General features: G+C 37.5%; 1 protein-coding gene across 1 annotated transcript in view; it reads left to right on the top strand.

Annotated features, from left to right (window-relative positions):
- Nucleotides 1-16,796, top strand: part of ARNT (aryl hydrocarbon receptor nuclear translocator) — a 66,585-nt gene that overhangs the window by 19,356 nt on the left and 30,433 nt on the right. Inside the window, 4 exon segments of the mRNA XM_006900123.1 lie at nt 345-389; nt 4,924-4,968; nt 13,068-13,112; nt 15,554-15,767. Coding sequence (XP_006900185.1) covers nt 345-389; nt 4,924-4,968; nt 13,068-13,112; nt 15,554-15,767 — 349 coding nt within the window.

Below are 16,796 nucleotides of genomic sequence, written 5' to 3' on the forward strand. Positions count from 1 at the left end.
ATAAGTTTAGAAATTATTGAAATCCTCTTTGAGTGGGTTTCTGCTCCTTCTGTAGAGGTTATACTCTTCTGATGTAAAACTAGGCAGAAGTGAATGACTGACTCCTTTTGGAAAGTGCTGAGGTGGCTGTAGGTATTCTTTTTCTATTGTCCAGCTTCTTGGCCTGGTTTGGCGTTACAAGGAAGAGGCCTTGATGTAACATAGTTTTGTTTGACTACGTTTACTACTTACTTTCTTCATGACTTGAGGTGGTGTGTAAGGTAGCTTGCGGGTTAAGAGTTTATAATTTTTTAATAGCTTTACTGGAAGTAGACTTACTGAATTTTTTTCTTGACTTTTCCCAGGCTAGATTTTGATGATGATGGAGATGGGAACAGTAAATTCTTAAGGTAAGATTTTAAATGAATTTTTTCTAGTAAAAAAAAATCTGGTAAAATTTAACATACGAGTGTCTTTTTATTTTTGCCTTGTATTATTATTTTTTGGTTTGGGGCCTAAGCGGCATCACATTGTATATTATACCTCACATAAATATCAAGTGTTCTGTTAATTCTACAGAAGAAGAGCCTCAGAGAGGAAAGGGCTCATTTGCCTCGGTTCATTTGTAAGACTATTTAGCTAGCTTGTCAGTGGGACTAGATTCAGTTAGATATCTTTCTTTTTGTGATCTTTTGTCCTAATGGAGGCCAGACTGATTGTTTTCACATGGTGATGGGTGTAATTCAAAGGGCATGGTCCAGTGTGCAAGAGCTTATTTGGTTTCTCCTTTGTATCACATTTGTTAACATCCCATTGGCAAAAACAAGTCATGCCCAAGACATTACTGAATTAGTGTGTATGTGGAGTGATATTACAAAAGCTAGTGGATACTGTGAGACATTCTTTATTGGAGAATTGTTCGTCTTCTATTCTGTCACACCATGTGATACTTGTTAATTCCTACAGAACAGGAATTGTATTTTGTGTCCTTGAGTCTTTCTTATAGGACGTTAAAATGGATTTTTTAATAGCTTGATGAATGAACTCTTTCTAAGAAAGGGGTACTCTTCATTGATGATTTGTTCCTTGGGTTGTTTTTTAGTGAGAAAAGCAGTTAAGAGCAAGATTTACTTTAATTGCAACCTGCTTTTCTTTTTTCTAAAGTTAAAAATATTACCCAGGTAGTCTGCATTGCAGAGTAAAATACATTTGATTTATGATTAATCTAAAATAAGAAAGCCATTTAAAAAATTAATTATGAGTACCCAAAACATGCAGTTCAAATCCACCAGCTGCTCCACAGGAGAAGGATGGACAATCTCCTCCCATGTCATTAACTGCCTCTGAAAACCCACTGGAGGGTCAGTTGGTGCTGGATTGTTTCTACTCAATGGTGCACAAGAACAACAACCCAGATTATATGTCATTTTATTCATTAGTCTTATTAGCAAACTTTTTTAGTTGGAAAAATTAATATATTTGCATGGCATAATTTTTATAAAGGGCATGTTAACTTAATTTCAAACTGTTAGAACCTTCCCCTTTAGATAGCTAAAGTTTCCAGTTAGTATCCTTCTAGAATACTCAGTTTGTATGCAAGTATATGTAGACAGTTAATGCAGCTATGTGCACACATGCACACTCATAATCTTTCTAGATTTTGTTTTTACAGAAAGGATTCTGTACAGTTTTTACATAGAAGATACCAGTTGCTTGCCATTGTTTGATTTTATTTAGTGTAGTAACATTTTTTTCCCATTTGTCTTTTGTAAAGTTTGAAGTTAAGCACTGAGTTTATGACCACTGATTAGTTGGTAAGCCTTCACAAGATACCCTTGGTCACAGTGTATGTAAATGAAATACAGTTTATACAAACCTTATATGCAAACCAATATAAAAGAAAAATGATAATTTAAAAAGGTGCTCATGGAAACAAGGTCTATTAGTTGGCGACCATGAAGAAATTGTTATAAATAACAGTAGGTCTCCAAGAAGGAACTTGACAGTTTAACTTAATTAGTCTAAAAAATGTGATGAAGGGAAGAGATTTCTGGGAAAATACCTTTCAGGGGAAAGCTAAACTGAAAAACAGCTTTACTGAGAATTACTCAGCTGAAAACCCTTAATGATAATAATTTGCCGTTTGTCTTTTAGTTTTTATACTATTGTGGTGGCTTGTGTGTTATTGTGATGCCAAAGCTGTGCCACTAGTGCTTTGCTTATCAGCAGGGTCATCTGTGGTGGACTGGTTTCATCAGAGCTGCTAGACTAAACAGACAAGGAAGACAAGTCTGTCAATCTTCTTTCTAAATTTGGCTGATGAAAATGCTCTGCTTCTGAACAGAAAATTATCCAGTTTATTCTAGAGAAGGTGAAACCAGGCCGCTCCTTGGACACAAGGATTTTGAAGCTCTGTATCACATGCTTTGGGCATATGGCCAGGGAGAGCCAGTCCCTAAAGAAGAACATCATGCTTGGAAGGATGGTGAGACAGTGCAGGAGAGGAAGACCCTGGATGAGATGGATTGATACAGTGACTGGGTTAATGGGGGTGGGTGTGTCGGAGTTAGTGATATGGGCTCAGGGCAGGGTTCAGAGCTATTGTACATATGAGTCACAGGTGACTTGCCGGCACATAACAGTAACAACAGCAGCGGTGCTAGAAGATGAGCCTGCTAACTTGGAGGGCACTACACAATGGCTGCAACAATGACTCCAACAATTGTGTACCAAATATTAAAAACAGAATTGTGTTTTTCAACACTTCTCCCACCCCTCCCCCCAAAGAAACAACAGGTGCAAGAATTCTGACCCCTAAACCAATGATGCCTAATATAATTCGGCAATGGGTTTTACTTGTTATGTTAATGAAGGCAGTGTTATTGTAGGATTGTCTATGCATGTGTGTATATAGGTTGTATCTTAAATATAAAAAGAGCAGATTAGACATAGATTTGAGAAGAAAGATACCATAACATATGAAGATTATCAAGCAGCCAAGGAATAGAGCTGTAAAAACAATTTCTGTGTGTTCCAGGCACTCCCCTGGGGTATTCTATATTTCAATAAGTAAGAACCAAAAAGGTCATGAATATGGTTTGAGACAGGACAACAGTTTGTTCTGTTACATATAAAGTAAGATTGCCATGAATCAGAGCTGATGAATGGCAACTAACAATAGCTAAAATGCTAGATGGATAGATGCTAATAGTGGAGGTCTGGTGGCTTAGTCCAAAGGGAGTTGTGCTGGTAACCCGGAGGCCTTGTCTTTCTTACCTGTGGTGTGAAGGAAGAAAGATGGCAGTCTCCTCCCCTGTGATTTATAGCCTCTGGAAGCCTGCTTGAGGATCAGCTCTGAGTTAATTTTAATTCAGCAGCAGTGAATATAGTATATAGTAACAGTGTTGTAACTGTGTTATGAATATAAATGGTGTGGGGGCAGTCAGTATTTTCTTTTAACCTACCAAGATTCTAGTCCTAATCATTGCCTCTGTTTGTAATCTGTCAGTCACAAATGATGTGCAGATGCAGAGAGGTTCATTTGTCCTTCCCCAATCTTAAAAAGCACAAAAACTACCTGTGAGAGGACCAGATTTCTTTATTTGACCATCAGTACATTTTAAAAAGAATTGGAGTTTTACACTCTGATCAATGAGTGGAAACTTTTTATTAGCAGTAAATCTGTAAATTCAACATTAAATCTTCTTAATAGTTACATTTTTGCCACTTCTAACTTACCTGCTTTCTTATGCATTACTTTGTTCAAGTCCTTTTATTTTATTCTCAAGACATTTGTAAAATAATTTTTAAGCATATGAGGCTTTAAAACTCTAGCTATGGTATCAGGGTCATTATTATCTTTATTGTTGGCTGCTGCCTGTCTGGTTTCTGCCTCCATTCTACCCACGTATACAGCAAAGCAAAACACTTTTCAGTTCCTATGATCATTTGCAAATCAGACTATTATGACCTATAGAATTTTCATTGACTGGTATTTGGAAGTAGATGGCCAAACTTTTCTTCCTTGTCCATCTTAAGCTCTGCTAAAGTCATAGTAACAAAGCCACATGAAATCCTCCAGTGAAATATTAATATTGCTGCTGTGCATGAGATAAATTGGTCATGAATTGACCCTGACCCTCTATATACAAGGCAAGAATTCTACCACTGACCAGCCAGTGCCCCCATGAGTGTCTAGAATGGTGCTATCCGAACTTAAATATGCATATAGATCCACCTAGGGTTTTTGAGAAGAAGACTTTGGTTCACTGGGTCTAGGTTAAGACCCATGCTTTTGCATTTTTGAAAGGTAGATGATGCGGCAACTTTTGTTCCACAGACCATACCTGAGTAGCAAGGATTTGAAATAGGTATTCTTGAGATTAAAGGTTGATATGTAAATTATAGGTCTCTTATTTCAGTTTGGGGAGCTCTGGAGGGGTAGTCCATTGAAAGCTGCACAGTAAACCCAAAAGAGGACACCTCTCTGGCATTTTGTGAATTAGGTCTTCTTCTCTCAGTATATCCTAACTTTTTTCTTCTAGTTTCTAGGAATAGCAAATAGGATTTATATTAAGTGGAAGTTATTTGGAGGAATGGATTGCATATCCTAGATCAAAAAGATAAAATGCATTGTTTAAACTATAATTTTAAACTTTTCTTAACCATAGAATGGTGCTCACAGGGCAGTTGGTATGTCCCCATAAGATCATAATCATTTTATGTGGTGTCTGATAAGGATAAAAGAGGAAATAAGAAACTTGACAAGGAATAGCAACGGACTTTTAAAGTTCTGTGAGCTGTTATTAGTACCTCTTGTGATGCTTTTCTGTTGACCTTTTCCCCCTGTAGGATATTTTTACCCCTTTTTTAGTTTTCATTTTAGAGGGAGGTAGGTATTGCAAGAAATTTGCTTTAATTGAATTATTTTTTCTTCTTCTTCAGATGTGATGATGATCAGATGTCTAATGATAAGGAGCGGTTTGCCAGGTAATCAAATAGAACATTTTGGTCCATTTTGTGAAACCAAACAATTTGAGCATATTGGCTGTTAATTTTGTCTGGACGAGAATGAATTTCTCTGTCTCTTTTCTTTCCTATTCTGAAAGGTGATGAATAGTCTTATAAGTATTATTTGTGTTCAAATGATACCATAACAAACTCATGCTATTATATTTCTAAGTGATGTTTATGGATGTGATAGTTAACTATAGTAGTTTGTTTTCTGGTGTCCCCAGTAACAAAATACATATTAATTTGGGTATATGGTTGTATTTATTATTGAATGGGTCTATAAAAATCTACATACATCAAAACAACCATGAGATATTATCTTACCCCAGCAGCTGTAGCATACTTCAGCAGGGCAGCTAATAGCAAATGCTGTCAAGATTGTGGAGAGATTGGAATTCTTATTTACTGCTGATGGGAATGTAAAATGGTATAGCCACAATGGAAGATGATCTGGCATTTTTTTAAAAAGTTGGAAATAGTGCTCGCTTCTGCAGCACATATACTAAAATTGGAACAATACAGAGAAGATTAGCATGGCCCCTATACAAGGATGACATACAAATTTGTGAAGCATTCCATATTTTTAATAAAAAACAAACAAACCAAAAAAAGTTGGAAATAGAAATACCATTTCACCTAGGTACTCCACTATTTGGAGTGTACCCTAAAGAAATCAGAGCCGTGACTCAAGCAGATGTATATACATCCATGTTTATTGTTGTTATTCACAATAGCAAAGAGATGAAAGCAACCCAAGTGCCTATCAATGATAGGATAGAAAAACTTGGATACATTCACACAATGAATATTATACAGAATTAAAAAACAATGAACTTGTAAAGCATTACACACTTGGGGGAGACTGGAAGATATTATGCTGTGAAATATCTCAGTCACAAAAGGACAGATACTGCATAACACCAAAGTTATAAAATAGGACAGACATGAGGGGTGTGGGGAGAAAATGGGGAAAGAGTGGATAGATAGTGACCACTGTATAAAAGTAGATGAGAACTGTCCTAAAGGGAATATATAATTATGCATTATATGTATGAGAACAGTCTGCAACAAGGGTGCATTGTGAGGTGGACTGGGTGGATGGGGAGTGGGGTAGGTGGGAAGAAAATCTGTAAAATTAATGAAAATATATTAAAAAGTTAAACAATAAATTTTTTACTCAGTTTTATGTTTTCAGAAAGTTTACACTATATATTACTAGTAGTGATACATTTGTTTCAAAATTAAATTTGCAGCCACTCAAGAATAATGGTGGTCTGTTCTTTTAAAACCCAATACTCAGTTGAGCAACAAATTACCCATTAAATCAGTAATCAACTGATTATTCATTGCCACTGATGCTGGTCCTGGGTCTGTACTTTGAAGAACACTTACATAAGGGCCAAGAAATATCAAACCAAGTAGTTTAAACAATATTTGGCAGCAGAATGATGCCCTCACAGGTTTTGAGGAGGAAGAATTCCAGCTAGAGTGTGCTCCTAAGAAGTGAGAATGGGGAGACTTCATCTCAGATACTTTGGTCTGTTTATCAAAAGGGGCCAGTACCTGGAGAAGAACATCATGCGTGGGAATGAGCAGGAGCCTTGAAAGAGAAGAAGACTCTCAACACAATGGAATGACACAGTAACTGTAAAAATGGACTTAAACCCAGCAGCAGGCAGGGCTTCATTCTGTTGTGTATATGGTCAGTACGGGTCGGAGCCAACTCCGTGCCACCTAACAATAATACAGAAAATGCTTTGTTAGGGATTTTCTGTGGTAGAAGAAAGAGACTGTAGTAAGGAAAGTAGATGGAAATCTGTTGAAATAATAAGGCAGCTATAAAATCCTGAGGGCCTGGGCCTGGGACACCTAATGGTGTCAGTAACAGTAGGAAATGAAAGAATAAATTTAAGAGGTGTTTGAAGAAATTACTTATCAAGAATAATTGCATTATATACTTGTAAAGTTTTTAAAATGTAAGCCAACTCAAAAATGAAATTTTAATTGTAGATATTTGAGAACTACTCTTTTAAGCTGCATTAGTGGTTCACAGTGTTTTTATCAAAATTACAGAAAAAACAAAACTCTGAAAACATAACATGCTATTTTAACCATCATTTATTTTAACGTTATTGCCAATGTCAGCTGGATCTTGGCAGAAGTCAGTGAGTACCAGAGGAATGTCTGTGCTTCGTTGACATGTTCCAATGCAGTACCTATTTTCCATAAATGATTTTGGTAAGAGGAATGTTGTAAATGTGGATACATTTCCACTATTCCTCCTCCATGCCATGATGTAGTGTTATTAGCTTGAGCAGTTATAAATCCATTGCCATCCTTACTCTAACTTAATTCTTTTTTTAATTTAAATTTGTTATTAATTTCAGTGAAAATTTACAGAGGCTTTGGATTTCCATTAATTCATTGTTGTAATTTATCCCCTCCCAAGGCTCCCCCGCCCAGAACACTACCCTCTTGGAAAAGTAAAAGAAAAGATTCTTTCATTGTTTTACAAACCCTCCCCCAGGTCCACTCCACCATGTAGCCATGACTCCTGTCATGACAGAAATACCTAATCACATATCTCTTTTAAACAGTTTTCTCCCTCCTCTGTTTCAGTGCAGTATACATTATTGAACCACTCTTACTCAGTCTCTCCCCAACCCCAAGGTCAGTCCTGTTCTACAACAGTGGCACCATGCAATATTTGTCCTTTTGTGACTGGGATATTTCACTCAGCATAATGTTCTCCATAGTCAACCATTTTGAATAATATTGCATGAGTTCCTTGTTTTTCAATGCACCATAGTATTCCATTGTGCGAATATACCACAGCTTCTCTGTCCATTCGTTTGTTGATGGGCACTTAGGTTGTTTCCAACTCCTTGCTATTGTGATCGAAGCTGCAATAAACATGGGTGTGCATATATCTGCTTGGATGGTACTTATGGTCTCTTCGGCTTATATTCCCAGTAGTGGAATTGCTGGGTCAAATGGTATCTCTATTTGCAACTTTTTGAGAAAGCACCATACCGCTTTCCACAGGGGTTGCACCATTTTACACTCCCACCAACAGTGAATCAGGGTTCCAGTTTCTCCACTACCTCGCCAGCATTTGTTACTTGCTGTTCTGTTAAATTTTGCTATTTTGACTGGGGTGAGATGATATCTCATAGTTGTTTTAATTTGCATCTCTCTTAGGGCTAGGGATTTTGAGCATTTCTTCATGTGCTTGTTAGCCATCTGAATGTCATCTTCGGTGAAGTGCTTGTTCATATCCTGTGCCCATTTTTCTATTGGATTATTTACCTTGTTGCGGTGCTCAAGTATTTCATAAATTCTGGATATAAGTCCCTTATCTGATATGTTATTACCAAATACTTTTTCCCAGTCAGTGGCTTCCCTTTTTACCCTGTTGGAGAAGTTTTTGGATGTGCATAGGGATTTGATTCTTAGAAGGTCCCATTGCATGCGTTTTTTTGTTTTGGTTTTTTTAAACACATGGTTAGTTCCCTGGGGAAATGATGGGGATTCTCCTCCCGTGTGATTAACTGCTTCTGAAAACCGGCCAGAGGGTCTCTTCAGTACACAAAAATAATAACATATAAAATTTTACATGATTCTCATTATTTCATTATTACTATGCTATTTTGTGTGTGTCTTTATGTTCATCTTATGGAAACTTCTACATAATAAGTCATTGTGCTTGCTATTTTTAATGGCTATAGTCTTTTATTCTGTTACTTTTGTAATTTAAACTGAGACTCTTTCTTTGAACCTTCTACTGTGTGTGTGTGTGTGTGTTCATAATCAACACTTTTGGTACTAGCAGCCAGGAAATTGAAAAACATATTGCACTGGGGAAAGTCTGCTGTCAGAGACCTCTCCGAAGTACTGAAGAGCACCAACGTCAGTCTTGAGACTAAGGTGTGTCTGATTCAGGCCATGGTCTTTGCAATTACTTGCTATGCATCAGAAAGCTGTACAGTGACTAGGGATGATAGGAAAATTAATGCCTTTGAGCTGTGGTGCTGGAGAAGAATATTAAATATACCATGGACTGCTAGGAGAACAAACAGCTTTGTCCTAGAGAGGGTGAGACCAGGCTGCTCCTTGGAGGCAAGGATCCTGAAGATTTGCCTGACACACTTTGGACATGTTGCAAGGAGGGACCAGTCCTTGGAGAGGGACGTTACGCTTGGGAGGGTGGAGTGACAACACAGGAGAGGAATGAGATGGGTTGATTCAGTGACTGGCATAAAGGGATTAGGTGTGTCAGAGACAATAAGATTGGCACAGGATAGAGCAAGATTTTAGGCTGTTGTATATAGGGTTGCTGTGAGTTGCAGGCAGCTTGACAGTACATATCTAACAACATACACATGCATGCACGCACATAAACAGGTGTAACACAGAGAGATCCATATTACAGGCATGTAATTCAGAGGAATGTATATGTGTTTCATTGATTATGCAAAGGCGTTTGACCGTGTGGATCGTAACAAACTGTGGCTGACTCTGAGAAGAATGGGAATCCGTGAACACTTGATCGTGCTAACGTGAAACCTGTACTTGGACCAAGAGGCAGTCATCAGAACAGAGCAGGAAAACACTGCATGGTTCAAAATTGGGAAAGGTGTACACCAGGGATGTGTCCTATCTCCATACCTTTTTACCCTGTATGCAGAACAGATTATTCGAGTGGCTGGGCTCTATGAGGAGAAGTGCTCCCTCAGGATTGGTGGAAGATCTATTAACAGTTTGCGTTATGCAGACGACACAACCCTGCTTGCTGAAACTTAGGAGGACCTCATGCACTTGCTGCAGAGAGGGTCAAGGACTGCAGCCTTCAGTATGGATTGAGGCTCAGTGTCAAGATGACAGAGATTCTCACCACTGGGCCAATTGGCAGCATTAGGATAGATGATGAAGAGATTGAGATTGTGAACAACGTTAGTCTGCTTGGCTCCATGGTCAACACTCTTGGCACTGGTAGTCAGGAAATTAAAAGACGCATTGCGATGGGAAAGTCTGCTGTAAGGGACCTCTCCAGGGTACTGAAGAGCAGTGGTGTCACTCTGGAGACTAAGGTGCGTCTGATACAGGCCATGGTCTTTGAAATCACTTTATTATGCATCAGAGAGTTGGACAATGACGAGGATAGAAGGAGAATTGATGCCTTTGAGCTGTGGTGCTGGAGGTATTGAGGGTACCATGGACTGCTAAGAAAACAAACAGATTCATCTTGGAGAGGGTTAAACCAGGCTACTCCTTGGAGGCAAGGATTCTGGGGCTTTGTCTGACATACTTTGGACATGTTGTGAGGAGGGACAGGTCCTTGGAGCGGGACATCATGCTTGGGTGGGTGGAGGGACGGCGTAGGAGGGGAAAGATGCTCTGTGAGGTGGCTTGATTCATTGACTGGGGTAATCAAGATGGGTGTGTCAGAGGCAGTGCAGTTGGCACAGGATAGAGCAAGTTTTAGGGCTATTGTACATAGGGTCGCTATGAGTCGCAAGCGGCACACAACAACAACAACAACAACAATTTATTTAGATAGTGTGAGCACCATGCTGAAACCTTGAGTACCTCCTTCCAATTGTCCTCATTCCTGCTGGAGTTACTGGCAGAAGTTGGTAGAAGCTGCCAGTGCTAGTGGTAGCGATAATTGACTGGATCAGTAGTGGTTGGGTGTCCCAGGGAGAGTCGATTATGCCCCACCTTACCCCTGTTTTGCCTCTCTGAGCAGCAGGAGAGCCTGGGCCTAAATGCCTCCATTGTCACCTTTAGCCCATAAGAAAATGCCCAAGACCCTGTACCTAGAGACATGTTTTAAACCTCACCAGACCAGTGCTGCAAGAGCTAGGTATGGAGTATTTAAAATTATTATTAATAAATAGTAAAAGGAGAAAGAACTACTTTCCTTTTAAAAAACCAACCAAACAAAAATGTACCTTATGGAACCACAGACATATATGTACTCAGTCATTGCTGAATGGTCATTAAATGATACAGACCTGCATAAAGGATTATATAATTAATTATGAGCTGTATAATTAATTAAGATCTGTATAATTACTTAATTATATAAATGTATTGTTTAACTGTATATGTGTATGAAATTGATTACTAGTACAGTGACAGAGCAATACTTTTAGATTTATTCAGATGCTACCAGTATTTACAGTTTCTCAGTTTTCTGGAGAACCTTACTGGCAATTATTTTATTATTTTTTAAAATGAATTTTAATGGAAGTTTACAGAGACTTTGGATTTCCATTCATTCATAGTTGCACTTTTCTCCCTGGCCAACCTCCCGCCCAGTTCGCTCTTTTTGAAAAGTAAAAGAAAAATTCTTTCACTGTTACACAATCCCTCCCCCCCAAGTCCACTCCACTTTGCAGCCTTCATTCTGGACTCCTGTCATGACAATAATACCTAACCATATATCCCTTTTAAACAGTTCTCTCCCTCATCTGTTTCAATGCAGTATACATAATTTATCCCATCTTTCTCAGTCTTCCCCAACCCCGATTTCAGTCCCATTAAAACAGTGACACTATTCAGTATTTGTCCTTTTGTGACTGAGATATACCCATTTTGAGTTCCTTGTTTTTCAGTGCAGTGTAGTATTCCATTATGTGAATATACCACAGCTTCTCTATCCATTCATTTGTTGATGGGCACTTAGGTTGTTTCTAACTCTTTTCGATTGTAAACAGAGCTGCCATAAACATGGGTGTGCATATATCTGCTTGGGTCGAGGTTATGCTTTCTTTGGAAATTACTCAGTGAGGATCCAGATTGTTGTGGCTTTATTGCACAAAAATGACAAAGTGACTAAATAGAAATTAAGAGCTGTTTTAGGAACAAATTAATGATAAGGGAATGTGTCAATAATTTAGGATTTTTAAAAAATATTTTTATGAAAATATACCTATCAGATCATATATACTCATTCAGGACTTTCTACATCTGCAGTGCAGTGACATTAGTCACTTCATGGTATGCCATCAGTTTTCACTCTCTCTTTCCATACTATACTCTTTCATCACCATTGACTTTGATTTACTGCTTCATGAATTACTTGTCCATACTTTGGAGCTGTCTGTTTTATCCTATATAGATAGTTCTTTAAAAGAGCTCAGTGGTCTAGGTGAATGTTCTTTATGAATTAATCTGTATTAATTTAATTTGAAAATGATATGAGGAGGTAGTTTGGTTCAGGGTTTAAAAATTTTCTTAGGACAAAAGATTTTACATTTCCTCTAGCCTCAGTGGGTCCAGTAAGTCTGGGCCTATAAGAAATTTGAAATTTTGTTCCACAGTACCCTCTCCCCCACCATTTTATCTGATCTTTTAGTCTTTGATCCAGACATTCTGTAATGACAAAGGAGGGAATACGAGTTCCTGGAGACAACTAGCTTCTCAACTTAGCCTCCTCTCTGATTATTGGGTTTCATTCTTTTTTTTATTGCTCTAGACAGATAGAGACTATTTATGTCTTAGATGACCACTTTCAAAGTTTTAAGATCCGTATCCTGCTCACCAAATTGAGAGGGGGGAGAAACAGAAACATAGTTCTTAGTACATTTGTATTATTTGTCTAGTGAAACTTGGTTTGTTACTTTTTCTTGAGTGTGTGTTGTACTGTATTTATTATTACTAAATTAAATACTTTGAATTGCCCTTTAAAAAATTCTAGAATAACATACGTGAATATCACTTTTCTTTCCAGCTTAGAAGCAGTTTGTAAGAATGAATTCCTAAATTTCTTGGTTGGTTTACATTTAATTGTACGTATCTTTGGTCTCTACAGAGTTTGATAACTAAAATACTTTTCTGGGGGTTCATATCATGTTAATTTACCGTAAATATTGGTCTTTTATATTGACCTTGTGCTCTGTAAATAACTTTTTCTTTATCCTAACAGGTGACCTTGTCAAGTTACAGGCAAGGTTCTTGCCTATATTTCCGATGTTTCCCTCATCTCTTCTCTGCTTCATTTTAGTTTTCTTCTTATTTCTTCTCCTTTTTATTTTAATTTTAGCTTAGTTCATTAATTCTGTTTCTAGGTCAGATGATGAGCAGAGCTCTGCGGATAAGGAGAGACTTGCCAGGTAGGAGAACAGTGTCTGTTAGCATGTTGAAAAAGATGATACTGCTTTCTCTCATTATTTTTCTGACTGCAGTTTTTTACCCTTCCCTTTTCCTTTATGTTTGTCCTTATCTGTGGCAAGAAAGGACAAGACTTTTCTAAAGTTTATGTGTAATCTGTACTTTGGCTTCTCCCATCAAAAACATGGTTGCTCTGTGTTTTTTCCTATCTCAGCACTAACATGTCACAAAGACTAGAAAGCTTTTAGAAACAGTGCAGCTGTGCCAGTTAGCTTTTTAACATTAAAATAGTCTTCCCCCCCCCAAAAAAAAACACAAAACCAACAGATAAGTCTGTTTATGATTGGTTCCCAGTAGTTAGGCCTCAGATTTTATTGCAGACTTCTAAAAATCCTCATTTTATTTTCCTCTGTAGACTCTTGAGATTCACTGGCATTCACTGTGTCTTAACTGTATATGCTTTGCTTTGGTCTTTGAATTTTCCTGTTTTCCAGAAAAGTTTTAGCAGCCTTAATGAGACCATTGAAAACCCAACCTTTTGGATTTGTGTATCAGTTTTCTTTTAAGTACTAGGAAATGGGTTTTCAAGTTTATATATCTCAGGCCAAGTAATGAAAAATACAGATGTATGTGCTGAGGTGGGTTTTTTTTTCCTCACTGTAAAGGACACTTCATAGCTCTTTTTCACACCAAAACTCTCTGCTATAAAGTGAATCTGACTTACAGTCATTCTGTAGTCTAGAGTAGAGTTGCTCCATTGGGAAGGCTGTGAATAATCATGGACACACATTGTTTCGTCTTTATTCTGTGGAGCTACTGGTAGGTTTGAGCTGCTAACCTTTTGTTTAATACTCCAGTGCCTTAACCATCATGTCACTAGAGCGGCTTCTTTTGCCCATAGTAAGAAATAACTGCAGAAAGAATAATGTGCCTATACTTTTTTGGTACTTTTGGTCTGTGCTTTAGAATGATTCACTAAGAATCATTAATGTCAACACTTAACTTTTTCTTATTTTCCCCTGTTATGCATCACTTACCTCTTCCAGTTCAGGTAAAAACTCCTTTTGCTACCATTTCAACCTGAGGATCACTGAAATCACATAGTGTGATGGGAGGAGTGTTAGATTGGGAGAGGACAACCTTTGGAGAAGTGACTTAACCACTTGATTATCGTTTTTTAAAAAAAATAAATACTGTCAGTAGTTTTCTTCCTTTTGCCATAGAACTTTTGTTAAAATAGGTATCTTAAGTGGAAGTGGAAGTAAATAAAGAGATTAAGTGGAAGCAAAAAGATTACTTGTTTGGTTCCATCCTTGAGGCATCCCCATGGAGGATACTAAGGCTTCTAAAAGTATCTAGTTTGAAAACTATTGAATTAGCACTTTTTTTTTTCTTTTTTTTTTGAATTAGCACTTTTAATGATGGTATCACTTTGTCTGAATTTTAAGAAATTCATTGTTGAAGATGGGTTCTACTTACCTGGTCTAATGGTCCATTTTCAGACTTTTTTTTTCATCATTCTACTCTGCTTCTACTTCCCAGTTCACTTTGTTCCAGATTGGAGATCCATGTGAATGCCTAGTAGATGATAGTAGTAGTAATTGCAGCCCTTGAGAAGCTTAGTGCACCAGCACCAGGTCCAGATATTGAAACAGGGCTTTTGTGTGTTGGTGGGTTAACCCATCCCACTGTCAATGAAGTCAGTTCTTACTCATGCTGTTTCTATAGGACTCAGTAAAATTGCCCACAGTATTTCTGTGACTGCAATTCTTTATGTAAGCAGCCTGACTCATCTTTCTTCCACATAATAGCTCCTGGGTTGGAATGATTGACCCTAAGGTTACAGCTGTGCATTTTTACCACTATGTCACCATGATTTTTTAATAGAATAAATAAAGTTGACAGTCTTCCAGTTTTGCTTTCTAGTGTTGGGAGTAAAAGAGCCACTTGAAATGTAGTAACATTTTATAGATCTGTAGAATTAAATCTTTTATCATCTGCTTGCCAGCATAATTGTGTTAGAAAAAAAAGTGGTCATTTCATGATTCCTTGAAACAGAAATTAAAATGTTGAGTTAGCCCCTTACTACATTAATAAAAATGGAGCCAACCAAACACATGCTTTTTCTTTCAGGAATTTAAAGGAGTAAAATCAGCATGTTTCTTAAAACATATTTTGTTGTGAAGCAGTAATTTATGTAGAAAATGAAGTTCGAGGAGCTTTAGGGAATTAGCATCTGCTTGTTTTCTTTCTGCTGTATGTTTCTATTCCATGCTTGCTTTGCATGAGAAAGTTGTCAAACATTATTCTAACTTCTGAAGGGTTTTATACCACAAAATCTCAATAGCTCATTTCTCAACAGCTTTTTGGCATCCATGATCTTTTTTTCTGCTAAGTAACCAGATGTGACCACCTAGATGGGACTTTTCCTCTCTCCATGCAGGGAAAACCATAGTGAAATTGAACGACGGCGACGAAACAAGATGACAGCCTACATCACTGAATTGTCAGACATGGTGCCCACCTGTAGTGCCCTGGCTCGAAAACCTGACAAGCTAACCATCTTACGCATGGCAGTTTCTCATATGAAGTCTTTGCGGGGAACTGGCAACACATCCACTGATGGCACCTACAAGCCATCTTTTCTCACTGATCAGGTCTCTGGAATTCATTGCTCTGAGGGATTCTAGAATCTGCATGAATCTGGTACATGTTTTGTGTTGAGATGCATAACTGTAATCCTAAGGAGGAAGACTGTAGGTAGGGGCAAAACTAGTTTGTAGACTGCTTAAAAGTTAATAATTCAACTCTTTTTTTTTTTTAAGTTTTTAATTTATTATCTTTGCGTGTGTACTGTCAAATCAGATCTGACTGGTACTGGTGGAGATTGAACTTCCTTCTCCAGCAGGGCATCTGGTGGATTTGAACCAAGAACCTCTGTGATTGCAGTGCAGCTTCCTGCTACTAGGCCACCAGAGCTCCCCAATAATTCAACTAAAAAATTTAGTCCCTGTGAAAGTGAATTTCTCGCAAGAATGAATATTTCCAGTCCTTGGTTACAGTATTTATTAGCATTAGGGCAGTAAGAAATAGAACAGACTAGAGAAAAAACTTTGGCAAGTTGATAGTTTAGAATTTGACTTATGAATCAGCTACAGGGTAAAAGAAGAGTAGAATCAGAGAGAGAAGACATAACCTGGGGAATTCCTTGATGACAGCTCTGTGTTTTTTTTCTTTTACATCATAAAGTTTTACTGAGCAACTAGTAAGTTCTTGGAGCTAGTCTTCTTGTTAAGTTGTAGGATTTTGGAAGGTGGACAAAAATCTGCTACTTCTGCTTGAAACAGCTTTCTGATTTAGTGAAAAAAGTTATCAAATAAGCAGTTGTTGGGATATGATATGTTCTGTTTGATTTACTGTGAAACATAATAGAGCAAATGGTGCCTCCCTTTCAGGAATTTACTAGTCTGAATACAGTAAGTGAATAACAGGATAAGCACATAAATGAAAATTGATAGAGAAAAGTGATACAGAAAAAAAATCAATATTGAAAATGGATTCAGGTGAATGAGTATAGAGAAGAAAAGGTTTGTTTTTAAAAAATTAATAATTTATGTAGAATCAGTTATGTATTAGAGCAATGGGAATCAATACAGAAAATTGATTCAGGTGAATGAATACAGAGA

This window comes from Elephantulus edwardii, unplaced genomic scaffold (genome assembly GCF_000299155.1).
Source record: "Elephantulus edwardii isolate Elephantulus edwardi_28Jun2011 unplaced genomic scaffold, EleEdw1.0 scaffold00273, whole genome shotgun sequence".
In the NCBI taxonomy this organism is placed as follows: Eukaryota; Metazoa; Chordata; class Mammalia; order Macroscelidea; family Macroscelididae; genus Elephantulus; species Elephantulus edwardii.